At 33.8% G+C, this 21,466-nt stretch overlaps 2 protein-coding genes across 51 annotated transcripts in view; one reads left to right on the plus strand and one right to left on the minus strand.

The window, feature by feature from the left end:
- The first annotated feature begins 210 nt into the window (after positions 1–210).
- LOC123513213 (pre-mRNA-splicing factor CWC25 homolog) lies at positions 211–5,637 on the plus strand. The gene is made up of 7 exons (XM_045270223.1): positions 211–523; positions 2,563–2,772; positions 3,018–3,174; positions 3,424–3,587; positions 3,815–4,087; positions 4,256–5,082; positions 5,227–5,637. The coding sequence occupies exons 1-7, from the start codon at positions 506–508 to the stop codon at positions 5,336–5,338; spliced, it is 1,761 nt and encodes a 586-aa protein (XP_045126158.1). The 5' UTR covers positions 211–505; the 3' UTR covers positions 5,339–5,637.
- Positions 5,638–7,944: 2,307 nt separating this feature from the next.
- LOC123513214 (Down syndrome cell adhesion molecule-like protein Dscam2) overlaps positions 7,945–21,466 on the minus strand; it is a 424,526-nt gene continuing 411,004 nt past the window's right edge. For 49 of the 50 annotated variants that reach the window (XM_045270251.1, XM_045270253.1, XM_045270254.1 and 46 more), the window contains 2 exons: positions 16,206–16,251; positions 7,945–12,563 (listed from right to left, as the gene is read on the minus strand). In XM_045270251.1, the coding sequence (XP_045126186.1) occupies positions 12,497–12,563; positions 16,206–16,251 (113 nt within the window). In that variant the 3' untranslated portion in view covers positions 7,945–12,496. Of the gene's footprint in view, positions 12,564–15,496; positions 15,514–16,205; positions 16,252–21,466 lie in introns of all 50 variants that reach the window. The other variant, XM_045270276.1, reaches the window with a different exon arrangement.

Consider the following 21,466-nt stretch of genomic DNA (forward strand, 5'->3'; position numbering starts at 1 on the left):
GACCAATGGCTTGAATGGCGCGCTAGCTTCACTTTTGTGACGTCATGCCACCTTCAGTTATTAAACCTCCTTGGGTATGCCCCTCAAGTTGATATGCCGCTCGAGTTGGTATGCCTCTATATGCCCCTCAAGTTGGTAAGCCGCTCGATCGAGTTGGTGTGCGCTTGACTTGTCCCGGATACCGTATTATAAAATCCGGAATCCGGCACCATTGCTCTAATAATTCACCCAGAAACATCTTCACCATCACAACAACAAAATCACTATAATCTTAGAAGAAGAGACAATAAGGACTAAAAACAAACAACAATAATATCTTGCAATGCCAACTATAAGGCAGCGTGCATGGGCCGTGATCAAGTATATTCCTTGGCCGTGATAAAGGTGGAACCGAAATCGGCTGCAATTGTTTGTCACGACCGCGGCAGACTCATGGCAGAGGACAGTGCATCCCTCTAAAATTTGGAAGGACGCGAGAAAAAGCAAATTATCAAATTTCATCATTATGGGTGGAGGGGATCTCGTAAGTATAATGTAGTAATCCTTCGCCTTAATTTAAGAGGGTATTGCTATGTGTAAATGTTCCTTAAGCACCCACGTTTGTGAAGCACTGCTTACCTTCAAGGAACTTATAATCCTTAGTTGGCACCATTTAAACGTTAGATATTCTGATCTTATTGGATTCTATTTCAATTGAATAGTTGGCAGAGAAGTAAAAATGAAAGAAGCACTGAGTTAATGTTTACTATTAGTCCTTATCCTTAATTTCTGGACATGGCTACATATGTTAGTATACTTACAGTACTTTACGTTTATGAATTTATTTATTTTTTGTGGTCGGGTATTAATAACTCGGGTAATTATTTATAATACATCCTCGCCCACCCACACATCCCACCTCCACCTCCACCAAACAAGCCGGCACTGTCCCCGAGAAACCGTCCCGCGCGCTCGCCTCGATTCCTGGCTCCCCATTCGCAACTCTTCCACCCAGCTGATTTGACGTCACATAAAATGAAAAATATATGGTATATCATTTTGTTTTTTAAGCAGGGGTTCCTTAAGACGTCATGTATTTTAAGGGTTACGCAAGGGTAAAAAGGTTGAGAAACGCTGCCTTATTCGTTATCATCTCTCTCTCTCTCTCTCTCTCTGACCAATAGCGTGGCTTCATATATATTTGACTTCAAATCAGCTGGGTGGAGGAGCTGCGAAGTGGGAGCCGGGAATCGAGGCGAGCGCGCGGGACGGTTTCTCGGGGACAGTGCCAACAAGCCTTCCCCAAATGTCCCAACAAGCGTAGAGGCATGTAGGGAATCGGGGGCTCTGATTAGGGGACAAGAAATCAGCGAAATATTGCTGTTGAAAAAGTCTACAGGAGTTTCATATATATATATATATATATATATATATATATATATATATATATATATATATATATATATATATATATATATATATTACTTAACCTATTCTAGTAAATGGGGTACTCACCTGCTAGGAGATTAACCTAACCCAACATAAACCTAACCTAACCTTATGAAGTACCTCAAAAATTGCACTGTAATGACTTGCTGGTGAGGTGAAGAGATTCTCAGGGTGATGGAGATGTGTACTGCTTTGTGGCTTTGTTAATAAACATGTGGTAGGTCTTTCTGTCTGTATATCGTATCTTAAATTTTGCTGATGCTAAATACATCACAAAGTGTCTTTTCTTGCTGAAAACTGGTACCATTCACTTCATCTCTGTCCACTGACTAGCCATATTAGCAAATGACAGTGAGCCTTTATTAGAATGGCTGACTTGTCTTTTAAACAAAAGAAAAGTTTAACTGAACTGACACACCATAGTGTAGTGGTTAGCACACTCGGCTCACTACCAAGGAGGCCCAGGTTTGAGTCCTGGGCACGGCGAGCCATATAGGTGAACCTCTTGATGTGTAGTCCCTCATTCACCTAGCAACAAGTAGGTACAGAATGCAATTTGAGGGGTTGTGGCCTCGCTTACCAAGTGTGTAGAGTGTAATGTGGTTTTGGTCCTACCTGAAGATCAGTCTATGAGCTCTGAGCTTGCTGTGTTATGGGAAAGGCTGGCTGGGTAACTAGCAGGCGACCGTGAATACTGACCGTGGAAAGCTGTTAATTGGTGGCTCCACAAGTGGAAGTGCATGACGGCAGGACAATTCAATAGATACCATTACATCCTAATATCCACAAATCTTAATTATAAACAAAAGATAAGCATTTCAGTGTTTGCTTTTGACTGGTGCAGAGCTTGCTGGACCTAGAAAATCTCAAATTTTGCCACATTACATGCATGCCCTGCAATTTCTTTACATATACGTTAAAGTCACAGAGCCTTCTATGTGATGTGTGAGTTTAGTGCTTATATCTGATGCGGCTAGATTAGAAAGATAAATAATGTTTTGTCATTGATGTTTTTGGGAATCAACACTGTGCCAGAACCAGTTAGATTAGTTTTGTGTAGCAATTATGGGAAATTACATAGGTAATGAATTTAATTAAGCCATTCTGTAATTAATGTGATGGTAACTCCAACAGAATCTGAAAAAATCATGGCATCCAAGCACCATGAAAAACCAGGAGCGTGTGTGGAAGGCAGAGCAGCAGAAGGCAGAGGAGGATCGGAAGATGGCAGAACTGCAGAGGGAGCTGAAGGAAGAAAGGGAGAGAGAAGTATTGAAGAGAACAGCTGAGGCATCAGGAGCAATTGCAAAGAGGGGAGAGGAAAAGCTTGACTGGATGTATAAAGTTAGTATGATAAAAGAGGGCAATGATTATATTAATGAATGAAATTAATTGTAAAAATTGTAATTCAATGGAAGGGACTTGTGTGTATTTTTTCATTAGAGGATGAAATAAATTACAGACATTGGCTATAACTGCTTATTTGTGATTTAATGAAAGCTCATAGTAAATCCATGCTTATCAGTCAGTAAGTGAATTTATCTTGGATTTATTTCCAAGGAAAATAAGTTTGACCTAATATCTGTCAGGGTCCAGGGGGCCATGTCAGCCGTGAGGAATACCTACTGGGTCGTAAAATTGACAAAGCTTTGGAACAATTGGAACGTGCTGAGGCTGCAGAAGAAGCACAGGAGGGAGATCCGCCACCTCCTCAACAAAGTAAATCATCGTACACCATTGAGCATGGTTGGTATCATCTCTGTTAACACTTTTAGGGACCATTGCCTAGGCATCAAATAAATAATTATGAGATCTGAAAATAAACAAGAACTGATAAAAATATGGAAAATATAATTTGAAAAATTAATTGACTATTTTTTTGTCCAGCTTATAGTGGGATATTAAAAATGTACATTATTTTATGATGTTCTTTGAACTTCATGTTTTTAGCTATATGTAAAGAGATGTAGCTTATAAGGGGAATTCTACCTTCAGAAATTAATCCTGAGTCAGTGATTCGCCGTGAGCAAAGTGACATCCAAGTAGACATGCACAGAAAACTTATGGAAGACCCTCTCCTCCTTATCCGCAAGCAGGAGGAAGAAACAAAGAGGCAGATCACCAACAATCCAGTCAAGATGAAACAACTACAACAGCTGGTGAGTCCATGAAAGACAATATAGTAAAATTGTATTGTCAGTAATCATATTTTCTGTAATAAATAGTAAGCTAGAAAGGTCCACTCCAAATCGTATAAGAATTTAGGTGATAGACCTTCTGAAGAATATGAATGATGTATTGAACTGTTTAAAAAAAAAGTGCTTGTAGAAATATTTCTAATTAGTACCAAGAAGAGTGAGTAACTACATAGCTAATTACTTGACAGATTAATACAATCAAATCAAAGAAGAATAAGAGATCTAGACGAAGTGAATCTACAGATTCATTGAGCACAAGCTCCGATTCTGAAAGTGAAGATGAAAAGAGAGGAAAGAGGAAAAAGAAAATGAAAAAAAAATTAAAGCAAAGACAATCCTTGAGTAGCAGCAGCTCATCTGATGATACAGAATCATCTTCAAGCTCTGAGTCTGACAAGGGAAAGAAACACAAAAAGAAGAAGAAAAAATCTAAATCCAAGAAAAAGAAAAAAGAAAAAAGTGTAAGTAGATATTTTTTGCTGTTGAAGGTACAAGGTATTTCATATCTTTTAAATGCAACGAGGAAACCAAATGGAGAATGCTGAACTCATATAACTGCCATGACTCATGTTATGTCTGTCTTGTTGTGCTCATATGTTAAAGTTTCCATTTTGATTTAAAAATTTCAGAGGAAGAAGGAAGCGGCCATTAAAAAGAAATCCAAAAAGAAAAAGAAAGATAATGATATTGGAGATAGAACAAAAAATCTAAAGAGAGGAGTTAAGAGAGAAAATTATGGTAGTAAGAAACAAATATCAGATAGAAGTGAAGAAAGTGACATAGACTTGCATTTGAATACAGAAATGTCAAGGAAAGGAGCCATTGAAAGGAGTTCAGAAAGAGGCAGAGAAGGAACGGAAGGATGGAAAATTGGCAATAAAGGACAGAACAGAGACAGAGGAGTGAGAGGAAGAAATGACAGATATGCTAAACAGTTGAATAGAGGGAATAGGAATAGAAGTATGAGCAAAAGCAGAGATATAAATAGAAGTCGAAGTAGAAGCAGGGAGAGAATTAGGAGCAGAAGTAGAAGCAGAGGTAGAAATAGTAGAAGTAGAAGCAGAGGTAAAAATATGAACAGAAGTAGAAACAGAGTTAGAAATAGGAACAGAAGTAGAAGCAGAGGTAGAAATAAAATTAGGAGTGGAAGTAGGGACAGAAACAGAAGTAGAAGTAGGGGCAAAAACAGAAGCAGAAGTAGAAGCAGAGGTAGAAATAGGAGTAGAAGTAGAGAGAGAAACAGGAGCAGAAGCCAAAGCAGGAGTAAAGAACATAACCAACTAGGACAGGGAAAATCCAAGCAGAGACTAAGTGAAAAGGAGATGGATGAACTGAGGGAGCAAATGATGGCAGCAGCAAAGAACAGAGATGAGGAAAGAAGAAAAAATGTTATGAGATATGATGCTGAGAAGAAAAAAGAAGAAGAAATGAATGAGTATGCAGAGGACTTTGTGAGGTATGATTTGTTTCTTCTTGACAATATAGTTTCAGAAGTTCTTAATTGAAACCCAAGTTATTATCTTTTGGTCTGGGATGATTTATGTAGCAAAATTTTCACCAGCCTGCAGTATTTATTTATTTTTTTATTATTTTTTTTCAGGAACAGTTTGGCAAGTGCTTCTCAAGGGACCATAGAGGAGAGGGTAAAATCTCGCATTAGTTCATCTCAACGAGGAGCGGCACACATGAACTCCAACTTTATGAGGAAGTAACTGCACTAGCTAAATCAGCTAAATCAGGAGAGTATTCACTGAAAGCTGGAAATGGTGAAAATACATGTGCTTATGTTTCTTAACTAAGGGTGTGTGTGTGTGTGTGTGTGTGTGTGTAAAGAGAATGTGAATTATCATTGCACTGTGAGATTACATGTCTCATATGAAGTCTTGAATTTGATGAAAAATGTACATAATTTTAAAATAATTGATAGTTTTGAAAGTTTAGCTGTATATTTGTTATATTTTCTTGATTGTATAATGAATTCCTTGTGATCAAAATAAATGTTTCATGATCATCTTTTCTATTTTTATGCTCCTGATTGTCGGGTTGCTGAATTGTAGGGATTCTTTTTAGGAATAAATTTAATTGATCAATAACACTCTATCTGATCACCAGTATGGCTTCCATCAAGGTCGTTCTACTGGTGATCTGGCTTTCCTTACGGAGTCTTGGTCATCTTTTAGAGATTTCGGTGAAACTTTTGTTGTCACGTTAGACATATCAAAAAGTTTTGATAGAGTCTGGCATAAAGCTTTGATTTAAAAATTGCCCTCCTACGGCTTCTATCCTTCTCTCTACAACTTTATCTCAAGTTTCCTTTTCGACCGTTCTATTGCTGTTATGATAGATGGCCACTTTTCTTCTAAATCTATTTATAGTGGAGTTCCTCAGGGTTCTGTCCTATCACCCATTCTCTATTATTCATTAATGACCTTAACTAATCTTCTTGCTCTGTCCACTCCTACGCTCATCCTTTCAGAGATGACCCTTCAGGAAGTCAACAAATCACATAGGGACACCACAGAACGCCTGACTTCCGATCTTTTCAAGATTTCCGATTGGGGCAGAGAAAATCTAGTAGTTTTCAATGCCTCAAAACCTCAATTCTTCCATCTATCAGCTCAACACAACCTTCCAGACAACTATCCCCTCTTCTTCAATGACACTCAACTGTCTACCTCTTCCACACTGAATATCCTCGATCTGTCCTTTACTCATAATCTTAACTGGAAACTTCACATCTCATCTCTTGCTAAAACAGCTTCTATGAAGTTAAGCGTTCTGAGGCGTCTCTGCCAGTTTTTCTCGCCCCTCCAACTTCTTACTCTGTATAAGGGCCTTATTTGCCCCTGTATGGAGTACTCTTCATGTTTTGGGGGTTCCAATCACACAGTTTTACTAGATAGGGTGGAATAAAAAGTTTTTCATTTCATCAACTCTTCTCTTCTGACTAACTGTCCTCAGCCTCTTTCTTACTGCCAAAATGTTGCATCTCTTTCTATCTTTCATCGCTATTTTCATGTTATCTGTTCTACTGATCTCGCTAACTGCATGCCTCCCCTCCTCCTTTGGCCTTGTTGCACAAGGCTTTCTTCTTTGTCTCATCCTTATTCTGTCCAACTCTCTAACTCAAGAGTTAACCAGTACTCTCAATCATTCATACCTTTCACTGGTAAAATCTGGAACTCCCTCCCTACATGTATATTTCCGACTCCCAATGACATGTCTTCCTTCAAGAGGGAGGTATCAAGGCATTTGCTCCCTAATTTTGGCTGACGCTTTTCCTCTTTGCAGAGAGCCAGTACTCAAGTAGGCCTTTTTTTTTATCTTATCTTTTTTTCTTTTCTTTTTTGCCCTTAACTGGCCCTCTTATCTACATAAAGAAAAAAAAAAAAAATCTATAAGTTAACCTAATTGTAAGAAAAAATTTGCTTTGCATCTTTGTTCCCAATCATACTTTAATGTTCATCTAGTCATCAATGACAGTGTTCTGTGTAATTGACATGTTCACTTACAAAACTTTACATAGTCAAATACATCAGTCTCCTTGGTTTTAAGTCCTTTTGTGATTCATTACGTTTTCAGCATTCTACTTCAAAATGTTTTTAAAGTCAGCAGAAGCATGTTCTTTTCTCAGCAAGTCAAACCAAAACAATGTATCCTTTCTCACTATATGCTTTATAGAAGCTATGAATTGATGTAAAAATCTGCTATTTTTTGATGATCAATCACTGTAACTCACTGCTTCATCATTATGCTGTAGCTTTTTCAAGAATTAAGAAAATAAGCTCCACTTTCTTAAGCAGTGTAGTTTTCACAACTTGTACAACCTACTAATTTTCATAGACAGGGAAAGGCTGGCTCTCTCAGTGAAGGATTTACTGAACTCTAATGGACTCCTGTTTCTGGAAAAAAAAATAAATAAATAACAAATAGAAAAAAAAAAATAAATAAAAATATAAGAATTCAAAGCCTCTAATTAAAGTTTGGGTTGTGGTCAACACACTAACTAACTGGAAGTTCTAAATGTTATTAAGTAAAGTGGACATTCACTACGAAGATGCATACTTCTCTTTGGCAGTTGCTTTAGTTATGCACAAGAGCCATGTTTGAAATGTTAAATTCCCTGAAAAGCCAAGCAACCTATGTGGATAAAACTGTAAGAAGCAAGTATACATAACACAGATGTCATGACCGGAACTTGTCCATCAGGCATGAATTCTGAAATCCACCCCAATGCTTGAACTGTATCATATCTCTGTACAAACTAGTTTTGCAATTTAATTCCACTTATAAAACCCCATTGATAGGTATAAACAAGTACTTCTCATGGTTTATTTCATCATACATAATTGTTTACACTATATTTGGTAGAAAATGTGTAGTGACGAGCGATATTGAGCCTTAGTTGGGTATGCCAAATAAGGCGCAAATTCCCTTGTCACAACACAAATTACAAGTGCACTTAGAGGTTCTTGGTATCTGAATTTCAGCTTCAACAGTAATTTAGTACTTAAATACATGGTCATAATAACATTAAAATTTTAAGTAATATTGTTATGCTACAGTCAGTCACCAGAACTATCCAAGAGCACTTGCAATCTGCCCTCGGGAAGCTCCTTATTACTAAGTCTTGCAAACACTTTCTTCAAAATGACTATGTTATTAAATAATCTCATTAAGTTACTATCTATTACCTACACTCTGGCCATTAGTGACATTTTACATCATCATCCATACAAATTGCTTGACTAATCACAACTAAAAACATCCTCAGGGCACCCATTCATTGATGCGACTAAATATTACTGCAGTGCAATTTTTCATTGTCTTGCAACTCGGTCAGATTTCATTAATCCTGTAATTAAATGCATTGTTTTGGCAAGTTTATAACAACATAGTGTAACTGTAAATATTCTACACTTCTTGGTGCATTGAATCAACTCTGAAAATATAAATATATGTTCCATGTCACTTGGTAGCAATATGAAGTACATTCTAGGGTAATATTGTCATGTTTGTAAATGTCAACTTCATTTAATGAATCTCTCATATCAGCTTCCTTCCCTCAGGCAGATTATATTTAAAGCCCATGGTAACACAGGCAAACACAAATCCACAAAACTATACAAGAAACAGAATCTTGAAATCTTCAGTTACACAAGATATGAAAACTAAGTGTTCCATTGCTTGTTATCATGGCCACACTATTTCACTTCAGCATATTGATAAATATGTATAAATGCACATTATCACATGAAAGGGTGTGCAATATAATGCAGTGACTTCAAGCAATGATTTGCATACTATTTTCAATCTTGGTCACTTGCAATTTCTTATAATCAAACAATACAGCTGTCAAAATACATGGAGAATGTTTTTAGTGGATTCTCTATGGTAAACAACCATTGTAATCATGGACTGAGTGTCTAATGCTGCCAAGTTAAGCCCAATAATTCCTATATAAAACACAGGATAAAGGAACTTGACTAAGCAATATCTGTAGACAACCACTTTCTGTTGCACTACCATTCTTGGATTTCATTTCTTTTCAACTTTGATAAGGGAGGATTCACACATTGCTCTGCTTGACTACTAAGAGCACTCCATTGTATGAAGCAGGTGGGCATTATGTTTACCATAGAAAACTTGGTTATATAATGTCAATGTGTTACAGTTCATGCAGTGGTAATACTTTAAGTTTTCCTACCTGCTACAAGATAACCAAACATCTAACAATCTCAGTGTTTAAGTATCAATAACCATAAATGTGTGGTTACATTGACATTACTGAAGAAAACCATGGCTGTATAAGTCTAATCTACAGGGAAAGGAAAAACTACTGGGCAGAGGGACATCATAGCCACTTCTCTAGCTTTTTACCATCTGTGGAAGATTATGTTGTTCTAGAGAGAGACTAATCTTTACTGAAAAAGTGAAGTTCCTTAGATCAGTAAAGCTGTCCTGCAAATGAAGCCTTCTTCTGTTCATTTCTTCATCTAGACATGTTTATCCCCCTAAAAACTGCCAGATTTGGAAACATTACAACATAAGAAGTTTTACAATTACAGTGTCTCTGTGGCTCTTGTTCTATTTTTTCTTTTCTTGTTATCCTTCATACAGTATTTTCTTGCAGTAATAATGTATCATATATATATATATATATATATATATATATATATATATATATATATATATATATATATATATATATATATATATATAGTCTATCAAAGATCTTTTTATCACCTGAACACACTGCAATAAAAGAATAACAAGGAATTTATAAATATTCCATACCCTGCTGGGCTGAAGAGATGGAACTCACAGCCTGAAGCTTTGGCAGATCAGTGTCCCCCTCCCATTAGCACCTGCTCTCCCTGGTAAATATAATGACAATCAGTCTATTGTAAAGCTTAATCACACATATTCTATAATGTTTAGAAATGGTATAAACAAATCAATAACAGACAATGAATAACATACATACAAAAAATGTTACTGTAGAATTAAAATCCAAGAAAATGTGCTTTGAGTGTCTTGCATGTATGTCTATATTGCCTAATACTGAGATTTCAACATTAATTTATCCTATCTAAAAGCAGTAGAAAAAGCATTCATTTATCTACTCAAAAATTTGAGCATTTTATAAATTTGGGGATTTAACTTTTCTGATCGAAGTGGATAAAATTATACATATGCATAGATAGAAAGCACGACCATGCTACAAGTCTGGCAATAATTCTCCTCAATAACTCCGTGGCTAATGCAAATGAATTATCCATTAATTAATCAACTATGGGCAGGAAAAGCTTACACTGGCAACATTTAAAAGAGACTACATTTATTACACTTGAGCTTATGGAAGATGTTAGCATGTTTTGGATGACTGAGATTTTATAAAAGATTTAACTTAGAAAAAGAAAGAAAAAAAATCAAGCCAACGGCCCTTGTAACTTTATCCCTGTAAAAAATAATGGCTGTGGAGGAGATGCAAGTCTTGGAAATGAACTTAAACTTACAAATGACTGAAAATGTCTCATCTCCAAAACACTGCTCAACAGACTTATAAGTTACAGCTATTCTTGGACACTTTCATGAGAAGTTTGCCAATATGAATTATAGAAGTACAACTGTTCTGCAAGTAATATCTATTATTTATCATAATCACTTTCATTCAATTCTACACTATTAAGAAGCAATGCACACACACTTACACATCAACAGTTTGTCTTAAATTCATTAAAAATGTTGACAATGGAAATAACTTGAATTAGAAACAGAAACTTGGCAATGAGGATATGCCATCTGCTTCTAATATTGATGAATTCAATATACAAATTATGAATAACCTATCAAGATGCCATACAATATATATGTATATTTATATATGAATATAGTGAAGTTCCCAGCAATTTCATCCACTCTAGTAATTTTATTTTAGCAATTATACAGTCTGCCATATGAAAGCACTAAGCAAAATCTAAAATTGCTGGTGAAGTCACATATTGTCTTGCAAGCTGAGGAGATTAAGCGACACCTAGGAACGCTATGGGAGAATGAGCAGACAGAGAGATGGCACTGGGTTGATAAAACAAAACCTGGTGCTTAACGAGGTTCGTCTATCATCTCCCCAAATCACATTCAGTTTATTTTGAGGCAAGCAACAGCAGAATCTACATACATTTTAAATATTGATAAAATATGGGTCAGACATCTATAAACTGGAAATATTGGTAATACACTATCATCTTTAATGCAATTTCTCTAACATTACCTCTTGTGTAGCTTTCCCTCTCCTGCTAGTCTCTCTGTCTCATTTCCCATTTGGGTTGATGCTGGTACATTTGTAAAAAATAGTGAAACTGAGCGTACTGGTTACATCTGTGTCACGAAGGTTCTGACAGTCACAGTTTTGTCCCCCGCTCTTGACTAGACTTGGTTCGTATCACAAAGTACACGGAACACCAAACAAGTCGAGAGTCATTTTCCAAGTAGCACCGTCATGGATGATTCACACAGCAATACTTAGTTCATCTCATACTATCGCTTAGCACACATGGTCCATTAGCCGATGAAGACGATCCATTAACTGCTAGGGGTAGGTAGGGACTTACTGCATAAGAAATGCATTATTGACGGTGAGCCCTTAATATATCTGTGCAAAAGCACTACAACACAAGCACTGCTTTCATATCCAGATTGTAATCAGAGCACAGGGCAGAAAAAGAATACTGCTACTGTTATGTGATACACAACACTGCAAGAAACACTCAAAGCATAAACGTCAATCAGTGATGGCTTGCATTAGTACTGAGGGAGCACAACATTGGAGTCCACGGTAGATTAACCTCATGAGCGGGGGCTGGGGGGAGGAGGGGTTGTGACACTACATTGAAGAAGACTTGGATCACCCCTATGAACATGTAGTATATCTTGCTGAGATGTGGCTTTTCAATCTAATATTTCTTATGTCATAATCTTGTGCAGTAATCTTGTCCTGTCATGGCATGCCTTTTCTATGACACACATTTCTTGGCCAAGTAGAGAGCATCTTTGCAGTTTAATGAATATATCCATGACTCCTTGAGTTGATCCTCTTGAATACATAATTTTCTATAACACTGGTATAGAATTAACTTGAAGATCAACCAACAGGATATCTTGTGCTCTCCTTTGAGCAGTGTTACATACAGGGTGTCCAGGTTCTTCTCTTAACTCTTCTTACATTTTTTCTAATTGTAAATATGTGTTGAGTATCTGAGTTCAATGTAGGTATTCAATATCATTGATGGGTACATGACAAGGGCGGTAAATAGGCTGCCTCATATGGCACAGGGTGAGTGAGATCCTTCAACAGCATACAGAGGACCTCACACATTCATCTCATTGCTCACCATTCTTAGGCCTCCATTTTGAATGTGGGCTGCTGCTTCATTTCTGGAAAAAAAAACCCCATGAAATAGCCATAATAACAGAAAGTTCCTGCATCAGTTACATCATGTCCTGAAACTCTGATAAATAGTCATAAAAGAATTAGTAAACTACATTAGATGGCTAACATCATGTAATTCCCAATATGTAAAAATGGGACAAATTGTGTGTCTGCAGTTGCACTTTCCTTTGCGGAGAATATTCTACGTAAATATGTTTTTTAAATTAAAGGATGTGTAAGGATACAATAATGCACACCTTTTGCCAATTTTGAGTTGTTCACTAGGCATATAAAACAAAATACTAATTCTTCTACTCTAATAAAAAATTTGTATATATATATATATATATATATATATATATATATATATATATATATATATATATATATATATATATATATATATATATATATATATATATATATATATATATATATATATATATATATATATATATATATATATATATATATATATATATATATATATATATATATATATATATATATATATATATATATATATATATATATATATATATATATATATATATATATATATATATATATATATATATATATATATATATATATATACTGTATAAAAGGGCAAGTCAACAATATATGCATCTCAATATAAATACCACAAGAATATCAATATGAAGCTAAATGCTACATGCATGAGTCTTATGTAACAATAAATGTTACAAATATCTAGTCTAATTGTGAATGGGAATGATAAATGATTGCAAATTATCAATGCATATACAACAGACATGTGATCTTACTGCAAGTTACATTTAATGGCATATTTTAGCATTCAGTTCTTACTTTTTCCTGCAAAATAAAAATAAATTATATTTTCAATCTCACTAGAGATAAAAATCTACACTCTTTAATAGCAAATTACAAAAACAACTCTTGAATAAAGTCTGATATGTAAAATTCTACAATATAGCAGAAAAACAAATAACTGCTGGCATGTTAATCTTTTCTGGGTTGGCCATTATACTGTATTATTACAACAGACATTTAGATACAAAGATGGTAATGACATCACTTCCTAGTGAAACTGCCTAGGAAGCATGAAACTAATTTCTTTCAGGACTCAGATATCATGAATTCAAATTGAGGATAAAGTGCAAAAAACACAGTGTGTCAGTAAATTTAACTTCATACTATTCAATACACTTAAGCCTTAAAGTTCATATGAATTTACAATAGCAAAAACTCTCATATTATCTTTTTATTTGAGAGGATATGGGTACATACCTTGTTATTGGCTACTTTCTTAGTATCTTACTCTCATTGATTCTTTCACTATGCATGAATCATTTGAAGGTGATGTATTTCATTAGCATCAGTCAGATTCTCATGGTTTTGGTATTAGCTTCGTAGGTTCCTAAATTTTTACTTTTTAAAAGCTTTTTAGGTTCCTAAAGACGACATTTTATGTCTGACTTAATCACTGTCTACACTAGGTAACTAAAAGATCTGAATTGAAGGGGCTGAATACTGTTTCCATGTCTGTTGTATATTTCAATGCAATACCAAAGGGAATACTGAAGTGTCACTTACTGTTAAGAAGTGTCACCATGTTTTATTTAAACTACTGATAAACTTATGTTGATTATACCTCCTATTCCAAAAGTACATCAATAAATATGATATACTAGCCATTTGCCTTAATTATTGTACTTGTCATGTCTGCACCAAATTCATAAAAAAAAAAAAATAAATAAATAAATAATAAAAAATAAATAAATAAATAAAAACAAATAATTAATTAATTAATAAAAAAATATATATAAATAAATAAGCATAATTTAAAATATAATTATATGGTGTCCACAAAAAAAGTTCCATAATTTCCTACTTAGGCATGAAAAATAATACAGCAAGAATTATTTACATAATTTGAGCCCCTGTTTTATATTCATGTAATATAGGAGAAACAGATATTCTGGTAATTTTTTTTCTTCATATTTAGAAAGAAAGAAAGGAAAAAAATTAATAAACTGACAATGTAGCTTCTACATATGTACTGAACAGATGGAACTATGAATACTTTATTGTTTTCTTTTAACTTTGAGTTTAGGTACAAGAAGGGGCTTGAAGTATATGACCAAACATTATTGTATGATCTTTAAAAGTTTTGAAACTCTTATGTTCCAAATCTTATAACTTATTTTACCTCACAGTGAGACAATGCAAGGCTTATAAATTATAATACTTATAATATCCTGATGGTTACTTTCTTAACTAATGTTATGATCTACCAGACAAAACATCATGCAAACATGCAAGCACAGAAGCAATAGCTGAACTTAGCACAAAGTGGAGTTTGATCACCATTCATGCACCACAGGTTACAAGCAGTAATTTATAGAGTAGCAATTGAATCTAATATTGCAAGTATTCACAGGCTTGAATTCAAAATAAGTCAAGATACAAATATTCTTTACTGTACATGAAAAGAAAAGAAAAATGCAAATGAAGGTAAGATATTGTGTCTATTTTGAATCCAGATCCCTGAATACTTCTTTCTAAATACTGTAACTAGAAATCAATCATTACCTTGGGATTCTCGCTATTTTCAAAGTTTGGTTTCTATATTGGAGCTTACTCATACTTTTTTTTTTTTTTTTTATGATTCATATAGTCTAAAAGTAAATGTAGAGCTTCATGAATACTGACTTTCAGTTATGCCTCATGTAGGAGTAAACAGCTTCTTCAAAATCAACTTAAAATATGACTTCAATGATCTTGGGGGGTACAACATTGACTGAGAGAAGCGATTATGCATCATAGAAGCAAAATATTAAGGGAACTATTTCTAAACAAACTAAAGCCTTAAAAGAAACTTTGGCAACATTAATATGATCTCCAGTTAAGCACGATAGTTTCCGCTAGATTGTGCAGTAAGAAAAAAACTTACAGGTCTTGATTAGTTTCCTCGTGAAAGGTAAAACAGTACCATGTTAGATACTCCTACAACCTCAAGGAAGTATTACCAATTCATTAATCATGCAATTCAATTTCATCTAGGAGCTCATCAATACTTAAGTTGAATTAAGAACGATACTACCACATCAAATTTTAAAATACATGGGTAATTGAAAGCTGTTGAGCAAACTGTAAGACATACTTAGTAAATGTACAGTTGAAAGTTAAGCAAATATTAGCCTCAAATGATGAAGACTAACATTCAAAAGTATATACTCAGGAGAATGGATTAAGGGAAAGCCCTAACAAGGTTAATATCAGAGAAAATTTAATAGCAATTTCTTTATAAATGAATCTAAGATATGATTTACTAAATTTAAGATTGTTTTTATTAAAAAAACTTCCACAAAACATCTGGCTTTCTTATGCAGCAACAATATGTTTCCAAATTTCATGAAAACATTGCAATGTGCAATAATTTACGCTCCAATGCTTGCTCACAAAAAAGCAAACCCAGAAGTGAACATTTTATAGTTAATTCTTTGGCATTATTACAACACAGCTGATACCCACTGTTATTCATTCTCAAAAATACATGGAAAAAAAAAAAATGTATCTGCAAATAAAGAAGAGTGAACACAAGCCTATAGCATTGTTAGAGTAAAATGCAGCTCACTGTGACTCTACCCTGGGGGACTTACTTGTCCAGGAGCTTGCGCATCTCCTCTGTACTCTTGGTAGCCTTCACTGGAAGAGGAAAGTGGTTGTTTTCAGTACTATCTTCCCAAGCCAAGATGTTCTAGGGTATCTGGATGCTCTACATAGTAACGAAGTATCGTGCAGGCAGATCAAAATATTTGAGACTTTAAGATGGTTCAGAAGTAGAGGTAAGAACCATAAGGCTAATACATTTGAATAAGCATTGCCATGAATATCTGAAGAGTTATGTAAGACCACAATGGGAATAAAAACACAAAATACACAAATAAAAATGAGAAAAATATTACTTATAACTTGCATTAATAGAAAATAACTGCATATGAATAATGATATTAATATCATTGACCTGAAATTGATCAGCAAAGACTTATGAAATCCAGGTCTTAATATAGCTAATCTTATTTCCACAAGTTTCAAGAGAATGACATTCCCTGTTTGACATTAAAATGTTACACTTCTAAGGAAGCACAAACTGTATGGAGGATGAAATTAATCCAGCTGAAGAGAAGAGAGTGTAACATACAAATTACTTTTGTACTCATCTCATTTAAAATCTGTAACTATAAAACCCTGACAGTAAAATATTATTGTAATATAGAAACTTCAGTAATGTTTCTAAGTTTCAGGGATCATTTATATTAGAGTTAATACAAGTGGGAGTATACAGTTCATTATGGTTGTATTGTGGCATCACACAATCCATTGCATTATCTGGCAGAAAACTGAGACAGAATACACAGTAGTGAGGTATAATGTCATCATTATAGCAGTGCATTGTGGAAAGCAACCCCAAGAAAATGATCTCTCATGCAAACAGTCTGCTTCTTTATATGATGAATTAACATGAAACATTATTAAACACAGAAATGAATAAGTATAGTTTTTACATTCAATGGTAGTGAATAACCCAGAGATAAGACTATGATATAGTTCATTCATTCCCAGCTTGCAGATGGAGCCTAAGCTATCTTTGCAACTTTGCTCTTGATCAGACAGCAGCTCCTGTAACTCTGTCTCTCATTGGTCTTATTTTGAGAAAATGATTGCCTCTACACACTGCGAGTATTACTTCTCTTCCATCTATCTCTCTTATATTGTGCAATACTTACCTGATTTCATAATCAAAGCACAGGAGAATGACAGTAAATTATGGTTGTGTTAATGAGAGAGAGAGAGAGAGAGAGAGAGAGAGAGAGAGAGAGAGAGAGAGAGAGAGAGAGAGAGAGAGAGAGAGAGAGAGAGAGAGAGAGAGAGAGAAGAACTGAAGCCATGAATGAAGTTAATGTTTACTGTATACTGTTTTTCACTATACTGCTCTTTTCACTGTTATTATCATGGTACTGTGAATAAAGAAAATGGTATGTAACAGAGACATTACTTCTGAAAGGACATTAAAGTTATTAGATTTTATGTAAGATGGAAAGAAAGGCTGGTAAGCAACTTTTTATTTCCAAGCTATGAGTGAAAACACCAGCAGCTTGGCATTGTGAAGACACACACACAGCTACTGTAGCTATGTAGCTCCTTGAGATAAAAAAGCTGCTTACCATCTTAATTTTGTCTTTTCTGAAATCTAAGATATGTAAATTTATCTATCACATACCATTATACTTCCATTTATGATATAACAATATTTTCATGATAAAAAGCAATACAAACACTTCCAACTCCATTTATGGCTTAACCTGTATTATCTTTGTGAATCTTTATCAATCATAATTATATTCTAACATGTTCATGATCTTCTATCATTTTATCCAATTGGAATATGCAGGAATAGTGTGGACCCCTCATAAAAAGAAACACATAAGGAAGTTGGAGAGACTACAAAAAATGGCTACAAGAATGGTTCCAGAATTTGAAGGGATGACATATGAGGAGAGACTAAAGGCTATGGATCTACCAACCCTGGAACAAAGAAGGGAGAGAGGAGATCTGATACAAGTTTATAAAATGATCAACGGAATGGACCAAGTGGATAATGAGAAACTGATCCTGAGAAAAGAATATGACATTCGAAGTACAAGATCACATAGTAAAAAGCTGAGAAAGGGAAGATGTCTGAAAATGTTAAAAAATATAGTTTCCCGCAAAGATGTATTGAGACGTGGAACAGTTTAAATCAAGAAGTAGTGTCTGCAACGAGTGTGCATACTTTTAAAGTAAGATTGGATAAGTGTAGATACAGAGACGGGGCCACATGAGCATAAAGCCCAGGGCCTGTAAAACTACAACTAGGTAAATACAACTAGGTAAATACACACACACACACACACACACACACACACACACACACACACACACACATGAAAACATAAAAATGATTTAGATTAATTCATAGATCTTAGAAGAAAAAGAGATTTCATTTTAAACATGTGGGCTCTTCAGAATATTCATAATTTCTATTTGAACATCACATGATAAAATCTTTGCGTGACCATTAACTATTTCAAGCCTTATAGAACCAAATAGCCTCAGAAAAAAAAAATACAGTACGCTAATTTCACCAATAAGTAAATAGAAAAGAAGAAAAAAAGCAAGTGCCAGAGCAGATATTTTTGGTGCATGTTTTGTTCATGCTAAAAAAAAAAAAAAAAAAAAAAAAAAAAAAAATTGATGGAATTAGACATTTTCTGGGATTTAGTTATAAAACATAAGTAAGTTAAAAATTAATGCTTTTGAAAGAAGTGGCAAGTTATGTATGTCATCAGTTTGAATAAATGAATGAATGAATGTAACACAAATGTAAAAGAAATTTTCATAAGTAGAAAGAAATGTGTAGATTGATAGTGATGTAATTGATATGGGAGAAAGAAAGAAAAAAAAAATTCTGGTACATTATTTAAATCTTTCTAAAATTTTATGGCAGGCATTTTAGATTATTACAATCTTAAGTTTATCCATAAACTGATTGTTAAAATGTGATGATCTGTTTGATCTCTTCCCTTCATATATTTTCTTGTTTATGATCCTCTGTCTTAAGTGATCAGGAAGCAAGTGCAGTAGCTTTTTTTTTTTTTGTTATGCACAGCGATCATGCTGGTGCAGCTTTACTGTGTTGTTGTTGCATAGTATACATTCATAGTATGTAAAACTAAATCACCATGCTATAGTGTATTGTTTGTATGTACTGTAAAATCCTACAATAGGATGAATCACTACTATCTGAATGCTGTGATTACAAAAGGAAATTCTTCATTTCATGTCCAGAAGTACATTTTGCAACATGTTCAGTATGTGGGAATTTACAACTACTGGATGTTTGAGAGAAGGTACAATTACCATGAACTCAGTACATTACTCCATCATTACACAATTACACCAACAGACTTGTCTGGCAAGAAACATACTGCATCTATTAATGGCTCAGAATGGCATGTTGATCTTGTTGCCATGTTACACTTGCAACAATTTCTCTATTCAGTGGATTACAATAGGCAAACAATTTATTTATGGATGTAATTTATGATAAATTACCCATGAGTTTGGCATAACATAAAGTAAATGCACTGGCAACTTCTTATGCAGCAAAATGTTAAGCACATGATCTCCACAGTGTGGGTTTCCAATACCACAGGATCAGTAAGCAGCAGATTATACACTATGGATAGCTGCAATTGGCATTATCACCACTATTATTATCATATGTTGTTTTTTGCAGTAAGGAATATACTACTTCACTTAGCAAAGATTTGCTGCTAATGTTGTTGCTTTACAGTGAGAAGAAAACATGGTCTACATTTGGCAATACCATTCATTATTTGAAAACTCAGAAAGTGTTAACTCATTTTCTTATCCTTCTGTGTCCATAGGAATGAGAAAGACTATCGGCCATGTTAAAGAAAAATTGTGTTGAACATATATATATATATATATATATATATATATATATATATATATATATATATATATATATATATATATATATATATATATATATATATATATATATATATATATATATATATATATATATATATATATATATATATATATATATATATATATATATATATATATATATATATATATATATATATATATATATATATATATATAAACAAGTGGTGTATAAATAGTAATAGCTTGTTACTTTATTTGTTTGTTTAAACAAATAATAACCTGAAATTAGCATCATTATATGTCAGGCTGCAAAAATTGAACAACAAAAAATAAAAGTGAACATAAATAAATAATGTAGTAGCAATATTACCTCATCCCTCAGTCATGTGTTCATCATTCAAACAAGATATTCCTGATATGAATAACTTCATAAAATTAACTTACCACTGAATACAATAACATTACCTGAATGCCATCAGCCGTGAGATAGGTCACTTGAAATGTACACAATATATTTCTATAAAATCTATAAAACATCTGTTTTATGTTCACTTTTCAAGTGAGATATTGAATTGTTAAATGTTTCATCAATCATAGATGCCTTAATTTCACCATGCACATTTACTTACCAGCATGTGGTCTTTGCAATAGTACATATTTGTGACTGTAGGACATGTGATTCACATGTAAATGCTAAGGATCAATAAACACTTAAAGCCTTTTTACTCCTAAAGCTAGGAATACACTAATATGGTCTACATCATGCATGGATGCTGGGAGTGGTTTCTGCTGTAATATGAATACTAATTAAGAATTTCAAATAAAGATAAATTCTACAATAGAAATCTGTGTGTTTTCACAAATATTTCATATGACAAATTTTATATCAAATAACACAAATAATAGTACAAAATAAAAATCCAGGTGTGCAAGAACCTGTAAATTTGAAAGGAAAAAAATCACCTCAAAGAATAATCATTAAATGGAATAAAATATTAAATATTTCTAGTTTCATTTTCTTAATATTCTTTTTTCCTATTTCAATTCTGCTTTTCAAATTAATGAGAAAGACCAATATTCAGAATGAATTTTTTTTTCATACATAATTAAATTCCCTGTTAAAAGTTTTGCTTGTTTTATTCATTTATTTATCATTTTTTATTTGAAATCCAATGTATAAAATGAATAACTTGTCTATGATTAAATAGTAGCATTTTTAAGGAACTCATTATCTAGACCCATGGAAATGTGTGTCCATGTGTGTCAAGAGCATTTGTAAAAGGAAGTGATTTCTTATCAAGATAATCACTGAGTGCCTACTGCAGAGAGAGAGAGAGAGAGAGAGAGAGAGAGAGAGAGAGAGAGAGAGAGAGAGAGAGAGAGAGAGAGAGAGAGAGAG

This window comes from Portunus trituberculatus, chromosome 35 (assembly GCF_017591435.1).
Source record: "Portunus trituberculatus isolate SZX2019 chromosome 35, ASM1759143v1, whole genome shotgun sequence".
Classification (NCBI taxonomy): Eukaryota; Metazoa; Arthropoda; class Malacostraca; order Decapoda; family Portunidae; genus Portunus; species Portunus trituberculatus.

Excerpts from the sequence above, each read along its gene's own strand:
- LOC123513213 (XM_045270223.1), top strand. Across the intron at positions 3,175-3,423 it reads ATCGTACACCATTGAGCATG|AAATTAATCCTGAGTCAGTG; the intron begins GTTGGTATCATC and ends TTCTACCTTCAG. Across the intron at positions 3,588-3,814 it reads TGAAACAACTACAACAGCTG|ATTAATACAATCAAATCAAA; the intron begins GTGAGTCCATGA and ends ATTACTTGACAG.